This window comes from Rhinopithecus bieti, unplaced genomic scaffold, assembly GCF_001698545.2.
Source record: "Rhinopithecus bieti isolate Rb0 unplaced genomic scaffold, ASM169854v2 scaffold_12151, whole genome shotgun sequence".
In the NCBI taxonomy this organism is placed as follows: Eukaryota; Metazoa; Chordata; class Mammalia; order Primates; family Cercopithecidae; genus Rhinopithecus; species Rhinopithecus bieti.
Window position 1 is genome coordinate 527,604 of NW_016807233.1, and position 8,691 is coordinate 536,294.

General features: G+C 41.2%; 1 protein-coding gene across 2 annotated transcripts in view; it reads right to left on the reverse strand.

Moving 5' to 3' along the window:
* The window catches only part of SH3BGR (SH3 domain binding glutamate rich protein), a 61,259-nt gene that overhangs the window by 36,093 nt on the left and 16,475 nt on the right, over positions 1-8,691 (reverse strand). For both annotated transcript variants that reach the window (XM_017880697.1, XM_017880696.1), the window contains exon 2: positions 6,921-7,106. In XM_017880697.1, the coding sequence (XP_017736186.1) occupies positions 6,921-7,106 (186 nt within the window). The remainder of the gene's footprint in view (positions 1-6,920; positions 7,107-8,691) is intronic.

Below are 8,691 nucleotides of genomic sequence, written 5' to 3' on the forward strand. Positions count from 1 at the left end.
GCCGGGCGCGGTGGCTCAAGCCTGTAATCCCAGCACTTTGGGAGGCCGAGACGGGCGGATCACGAGGTCAGGAGATCGAGACCATCCTGGCTAACATGGTGAAACCCCGTCTCTACTAAAAAAATACAAAATCTAGCCGGGCGAGGTGGCGGGCGCCTGTAGTCCCAGCTACTCGGGAGGCTGAGGCAGGAGAATGGCGTAAACCCGGGAGGCGGAGCTTGCAGTGAGCTGAGATCCGGCCACTGCACTCCAGCCCGGGCGACAGAGCGAGACTCCGTCTCAAAAAAAAAAAAAGATGTGTCTAAGTTTGATACGGTTCTAAGGAAACTGCCAGAAATAAACTCCAGGCCTCAAAGAGTATCCACTGCTGTGATTTGAATGTATCCGCCAGAAAGCATGTGTTGGAAACTTAATCCCCAGTGCAACAGTGTTGGGAGGTGGGGCCTAAGGGGAGCTGTTGAGGCCATAAGGGGGCCATCCTCATGAACTGATTGATGACATTTATAAAAAGGCTTGAGGCTCCGAGTTATATCTCTCCCTTTCTCTTGCTACTGTGATGCCTTCAGCCATGTTTGACACAGCCAGAAAGCCCTCATCAAATGCTGCCCCTCGATCTTGGACTTTCCACCTCCAGAGCCATGAGCTAAATAAACTTCTATTGTTTATAAACTACCCAGTCTGTGGTATTCTGTTACAGCAGCACAAAACAGACTAAGATAGCCACAAACAAAGTTTTTAAAAATGACCGGTTTGAAGTCAAAAGTTACAATATAAATAAGGGAATAAAAAGAAAACATGAGTGAGAGCAAGAAGAAATAACAGAAGGTGGAATTAAAAATCAGAATCAGATATTGGAATTATCAGGCAAAGAATATAAAACAGCTATATTTAATATATTTAGTGAAATAAAAGAAAAACCCAAAGACAGAATAAATACCTAGAGAGAACAATCAAGCAAATTTAGAAAGGAACCAAAAGAACTCCCGAAAATAAAAAGACATAATAGCGGAATTGTCAAACCCAATATGTGGATTAAACAAAAACACCTGAAGAGTAAATTAGCTAAATTAGCTAACTGGAAGATGCAATCAAAGAAATCATCCAGGCTGGGTGTGGTGGCCCATGCCTAGAATCCCAGCACTGTAAGAGGCAGAGAAGGGAGGATTATTTGAGCCCAGGAGTTCAAGACCAGCCTGGGCAACATGGTGAGACTCTGTCTCTATTTAAAATAAATAAATAAATAAAATAATAAAAAAATAAATAAACAATCTAGAGAGGAAAAAAGAGATGAAAAATGTGGAGGAAATATTATTGCATGAAAATGCAGTGTGAGAAGTTCTAATAAATGTCATATAGGAGCTCTTAGAGAAGCAAATAGAGATGATACAGGAAAACCTAAACTCAAGCATATAATTGCTAAACATTTTCTTTTTTTAATTTTTTGAGACAAGCTCTCACCATGCTGCCCAAGCTGGTCTCAAACACCTGGGCTCAAGCAATCCTCCCACCTCGGCCTCCCAAAGTGCTAGGATTATAGGCATGCACCATCTCTCCTGGCCAATTACTAATAATTTTCTAGACTTATGGAAAGATAACAACCCTTAGTCTCAGGAAGCCCAATAAATAATTCTAAACTAGATAAATAAAAATAACTCTAAACCTAGACACATCGTAGAGAAATATTATTAAAAGCAACCAGAAAGAGAGGAAGAAGAAGAGGAAGAGGAAGAAGAAAAGAAGAAAGGATGGACAGAAGAAGAAAGGGAGGAAAAGAAAAAGGAAAAAAGAAAGTTTCCCAATAAAAGAATAGTGATGAGACTGACAGCTGACTTCTCAACAACAACATAGAGGCCAGGTGAAAGTAAAATAATAATTTCAATGTGTTTAGAAAAAAGAACAATCAGCCCAGAATTCCAGACTCAGTAAAACTATTTTTTCAAGCATGAAGGTGAAAGAAAGACAGTTGTCTGGAAAATAATTTTTTTGTTTGTTTGTTTTTGAGACGCAGTCTTGCACTGTCGCCCAGGCTGGAGTGCAGTGGCACGATCTTGGCTCACTGCAAGCTCCGCCTCCTGGGTTCATGCCATTCTCCTGCCCCAGCCTCCCAAGTAGCTGGGATTACAGGTACCCGCCACCATGCCCGGCTAATTTTTTGTATTTTTAGTAGAGACAGGGTTTCACCGAGTTAGCCAGGATGGTGTCGATCTCCTGACTTTGTGATCCGCCCACCTCGGCCTCCCAAAGTGCTGGGATTACAAGCGTGAGCCACCGCGCCCAGCGAAAATATTTTTTAAACAAACAAAACCTTAGAGAAGTTACCACCAAGAGACCTTCACTTAAAGAAACTTATAGGATGTATTCAGGAAGAAGAAAATAATTCCAGATGGAATATCTGAGATTCAAGAAGATAAAATTAATAGTAAATACGTAGGTAAATCTAAATCTGAACAAACATTGACTGTACAACCAATAAATAGAAATGCCTAATTTGTGGAGCAGGATGAGAGGCCAACTGAAATACTGAAAAACCAAACACATGTAAACAGACAGAGTGATTAGGGTTAAAGTGTCTAAAGGCCCTTTTAATGGTTGGGACAGACCGAGTGCGGTGGTTCACATCTGTAACCCCAGCACTTTGGGAGGCCAAGGTGGGCAGATCATCTGAGTTCAGGAGTTCAAGACCAGCCTGACCAACATGATGAAACCCCATCTCTACCAAAAATATTAAATAATTAGCAGGACATGGTGGTGCAGTGCCTATAATCCCAGCTACTTGGGAGACTAAGGCAGGAGAATTGCTTGAACCTGGGAGGTGGAGTCTGCAGTGAGCCAAGATTGCACCACTGCACTCCAGCCTGGGTGAGAGTGAGACTCTGTCTTTAAAAAAAAAAAAAAAGTTTGGGACAAAAGTAAGGATACTGATTATCTTTAATTTAAGTATGTATGTTAAAATAGCTAAGTTAACCACTAAAAGGATAGATTATTTGAATTGAGTAAAGGGCAAAATAAAATTAGAAAAAAGAGACTTTAGTAAGTAAAATTATATCAAGAAAGGATTAAAAAAACTGCAAAACTGAGAAAAATTAAAAGCATATAACAAAGTAGAAGAAACTCCAAATATACTCATAATTTCAATGCATGGGTCAAAAAAGAAAGGTATAAATGTTTTAACATTTATACTTAACAATAAAGAAAATACTGCAGGCCGGGCATAGTGGCTTACGCCTGTAATCCCTGCATTTTGGGAGGCCAAGGCCAGTGGATCACCTGAGGTCAGAAGTTCAAGACCAACCCGGCCAACATGATGACACCCTGTCTCTACTAAAAATACAAAAAATTAACCGGGCATGGTAGCGCCTGTAACCCCAGCTACACAGGAGGCCTGAGACAGTAGAATCACTTGAACTTGGGAGGCAGAGGTTGCAGTGAACTGAGATCAGGACACAGCACTCCAGCCTGGGCAACAAGAGCAAAACTCCATCTCAAAAAATAATAATAATAAATAAATAAAGTGAAAACAAAACAAAACAAAACAAAATACTGTATATCAAAATATATGGAATGAACTGACAGTACTCAGTGAGAAATGTCTAGCCTTAAATATTTACATTAGAGAAGGAAAAAAGGTTAAAAGTGAGCTAAGCATCTAACTGAACATTAAGGTAAGGGGAGAAAAAAAACAAAGTGTATAGAAGCAACAAATGATAAAGGCGAGAGCAGAAATTTTAAAAATAAGAGAAAAATTAGCTATAAAGATATAAATATAGAGAGATCAGAAAGAATCAATAAGCCGAAAGACCAAAAACACACAAACAAACAAAAACTATGAGCAACATAAATTAAAAAAAAAAAAATCAGAGAAGACACACTAGAAACATTAGGAATGAAGAGAGGACATAACTACCTATTTTAAACAGGTCTTAAGAATATCTTATTCAAAACTTTGGGGGATGTTGATAATGGGGGAGGCTCTGCATGTGTGGGAACAGCGGATATATAGGAAATTTCTGTACCTTCCTCTTAATTTTGAAAAAAAATGTTATACTAGACTTTAAAATTTAAAAACACGCTCAAGGCTGCCATGGGCCATGATGGCAACACTGCACTCCAGCCTGGGCAACAGACAAAGACCCTGATTCTCAAAAACAAACAAACAAACAAACTAGCCGTCTTAGAATGTATGGAAACAGAATTATGAAAACCAACTTACGAAAAAGTAGAAAACCTAAAGAGTCCATTCATTAAGGAAACAAACATTTCCCGCAGAGAAGAGCCCAAGCCTAGCGAGCTTCCCAGATGAACGAAACGCTCTCTAAAAGAAAATTATATTTCTTTGGGAATAGGGGATTGCAATGGCAACACATGGGTCATAGTAAACTATGTGCATATTCAGGGAGGTAAAAGAAGACAAAGGTTTTTAAATATAAGGTCTGTACACAGTGACTCACACCAGTAATCCCAACACGCTGGGGGGGTCAAGGCAGGAGGACTGCTTGAGCCCAGGAATTCAAGACCAGCCTCGGCAACATAGGGAGATGCCATCTCTACAAAAAATACAAAATTTAGCTAGGTGTGGTGTCGCACACCTATAGTCCCAGCTATTCAGGAGGCTGAGACAGGAGGATTGATCAAGTCCAGGAGGTTGAGGCTGCGAAGAGCCATGATCGTGCCACTGCATTCCAGCCTGAGTGACAGAGCAAGACCCTTTCTTTCCAATGACTATCACTGGTGCAGAGGGCGAGGGATGTGATCAGGGAGAAGCACACAGAGAGCTTCCACATTTCCGGTAATAGTATCTTGTCCGTCTTAAACTGGATGGTGCATACAGTGGTCGCTCATTGTATCACTCCTGTTTAAATTATATATTTCTTATCACATACAGCATATTTCAAAATAAATTTTAGGAACATAACACAGTTTGTTCAGTAACATCGATACGTTGAAAAGCCCTCTCCCCACCCTAATTAGGTTTGCATCCTGTGTTTCCTTACAGCCCTGAGTGCCCGGAGACACGCATTCCTCTGCTAAATGGGCACCTCTGTGCTGAACGATCCGGGTCCTCTTTGGTTGTGTTCAGTCAGGCCCAGGCTAACTTGGTCCCAGGCAGGCACTCTGGCCCTTACCTGGACTAAAATGTACAGATGCCAATTTGTTATCAACAGACGTGTCTGCTCTTTCCAGTTCACATTCCTCTGTCAGGCGGGGAGCCTGGCCTCAACTGTGCCTGGCTTCCAGTGTGGTGTCTCCTTTCTCAGTCTAACAGTTGTCTACCCTGGCTCTCAGGATAATATCTTCATTTGCTCTGCGTAGAGTAGCAGAAGTTCAAACTGGCAGAGGCAGGAAGGCACTGAGGACTACCCTTGACGCCCAATCCCCTCACTGCCCACTGAAATCTACTGCTTTTCTCTGGGGTCTCCTTCCACCTGCTGCCATCATCAGGCACGGCATAGGGTTGACCAAGAATCTTCAGAAGCTGGGGAGACCACTTAAATAATAGTTACATACATTTTAATCATGTAGAAAGGGACACTGACTATCCAGACTCATGTTATTTTAAGCCTGCATATCCTTCAGAACTTTTGAGTCTCCTTTTAAAATCTGAGCATACAATAAAATAATGATTTTACTTACTTTCTGGAAACAAAGCCCTGTTCTTCATGAATGTACTTTTGTAAGTGTGTCCATAGACCACAGAAAAGCAAATTAAGCAAAGCTTCTTGTAAGATAAACTACAAATACCTCTCCGAAGGTAGAAATGAAAAAATAGGCCAGACGCAGTGGCTCACGCCTGTAATCCCAATACTTTGGGAGGCCAAGGAGGGCAGATCATGAGGTCAGGAGATCGAGACCATCCTGGCTAACACGGTGAAACCCCGTCTCTACTAAAAATACAAAAAATAAGCCGGGCGTGGTGGCGGGCACCTGTAGTCCCAGCTACTCAGGAGGCTGAGGCAGGAAAATGGCATGAACCCGGGAGGTGGAGCTTGTAGTGAGCCAGGATCACGCCACTGCACTCCAGCCTAGGCGACAGAGCAAGACTCTGTCTCAGATAAAAAAAGAAAAGAAAAGAAAAGAAAAAATTTCTTTCCAACAACTTGATTTATTAAGTACGATCTATAAACTCCGGGAAAAAAAAGAAGTGATCTTATGGTGAAACGAACGATCAAATGTATAAAACAAAATTGTTGTTATAACCATAATGCCCAGAAGAGTTTTCAAACTAATTAAAGTTACACAAATTCATCTTCTATCTATAGTAAGACTTTATTTCTACAAGTCAATTTTATAAAAGTGAAAACTTGCTGGGCACAGTGGCTCACACCTATAGTCCCAGCACTTTGGGAGGCCAAAGCAGGAGGATCACTTGAGGCCAGGAGTTCCAGAGCAGCCTGGGCAATATAGGGAGACCGTCTCTACAAAAAACTTAAAAATTAGCTGGGTGGGGTACTGCACTCCTGCAGTCCCAGCTACTCAGGAGGCTGAGGCGAGAGGATCACTTGAGCCCAGGAGAAAGAGGCTACAGTGAGCCATGATTGCACCACTACACTCCAGCCTGGGCGACAGAGAAAACTTACCATGTTCCTGTGCAGATACACGTGTGTGCACACTGCAAGGCTGAGCAGAATTCCTAGCTAAATGTATATTTTTTTGAACACATGACCTCAATTCTTCAAAATAAAAGAAAGAACCTGAAATGATCCCCAAAACTTCTGAATCATCATGATATTGTTTCTGTCCTTTTCTAAATCTTAAATATTGATTATTCATAATGGATCTACCATCCAGCTATTGGATGGTAGAAATAGATCATGACCTGACAGTTGTGAACAATTTCCAATGCTGACTCAAAATTAATCTGCTTTAGAAAATTTCTAATAAACACACACACAGTAGGATTTTTAATAGAAGCACATACTCACCCCACAGTACTGCTCCTCATTGAAGATCTGGGGAGGCAAAGGAATTCCATTTTGAGGTTTTTTCTCTCCAGGAACATTCTCTCTCATCCACCTCCTATTGTCTTCATCTCCAGCAATATCTAATTCCTTAAAGTCGATTTTATTCGCTTCCAAAAAACCCACTACTTCTTGCTGTTTCTTCCTAATCTGGTCAAGAGTAGAGAAATATTATTAGGCTGTTTATGAAAAATATTGTGTTTACATGTACAAAAATTAAATCCTTCCTCTAGTTACACTATACAACACAAATAACTTTGTTAAGTATTCAAACAAGGAAAATAATAGAATCACACCTCTTTGTTATAAAGGGTCAATAAAATGACTAATTTCTGAAATTTTAGTATCATCAATGTTTAAATTATTACATAATCAGGCTGGGTGCGATGGCTCACACCTGTAATCCCAGCACTTTGGGAAGCCGAGGCAGGTGGATCGCCTGAGGTCAGAGGTTCGACAGCAGCTTGGCCAGCATGGTGAAACCTCGTCTCTACTAAAAATACAAAAATTAGCCAAGCATGGTGGCGCACGCCTGTAATCCCAGCTACTTGAGAGGCTGAGGCAGGAGAATCACTTGAGCCCGGGAGGTGGAGGTTGCAGTGAGCCGAGATCATGCCACTGCAATCCAGCCTGGGTGACAGAGCAAGATTCTGTCTCAAAAAAATATTAATTAATTAATTATTGTATAATCAACTGTTAAAACTAAATTTGGGCTTTAGAAGACTCCATAGGAGTCCTAGGTAATGAACTGCAACCTAGCTTAGTACGTAAACAAACTGAAAACTTAACTAGAAATTAGCCTTTGTAACCAGAACTGAGTTTCAGTTAATGACAGCAGACAAGCTTTAGCCAATCACAGAAGGTCAACTGTTCAAACCACTTTCAAATAAGGCAAACACTGAGTTAGAACCCAACCTAGCTATCTGTACCTCACATCCTTTTTCTGAATGTCATTTCCTTTTCTCTGGCGGTAAATATAACCTGCACGTGTAATGGGGCAGAGCTTTGTGAACCATTTTTTGGCCTGGACTGCTGCCAGATTCTGGAATCACAGAAGCCAATTAAGATCTACAAATGGCCGGGCATGGTGGCTCACACCTGTAATGCCAGCACTTTGGGAGGCCGAGGCAGACAGATCACCTGAGGTCAGGAGTTCAAGACCAGCCTGACCAACATGCAGAAACCCTATCTCTACTAAAAATACAAAATTAGCCAGGCGTGGTGGCGCATGCCTTGTAATCCCAGTTACTACAGGGAGCCTGAGGCAGGAGAATCACTTGAACCCAGGAGGCAGAGGTTGCAATGAGCCAAGATTGTGCTATTGCACTCCAGCCCGGGCAATAAGAGCAAAACTCTGTCGGAAAAAAAAAAAAAAAAAAAAAATCTACAAAACTAGATGAGTTGTAATGTTGTCTTTTAACATGCCCTAATTGGAATAGAGACTCTCTCGTATCTTTTTTGCAGTCTTCAAAATACTTTTAATTTTTTGCAAAGCTTTAATGGCCAAAAAGTAAGTAAGAATTAGGAAGACAAGGGATTTGGGAAAAGGGAAAGAAGAGAAAAAAGAGGCCAGACAATGTGGCTCATGCCTATAATCCCAGGACTTTGGGAGGCTGAGACAGAAGGATTGCTTGAGCCCAGGAGTTTGAGGTTACAGTGTACTGATTGTCCCACTGCACTCCAGCTTGGGTGACAAAGCAGGACCCTCTTAAAAATAAAATAAAATTTTGTTTAA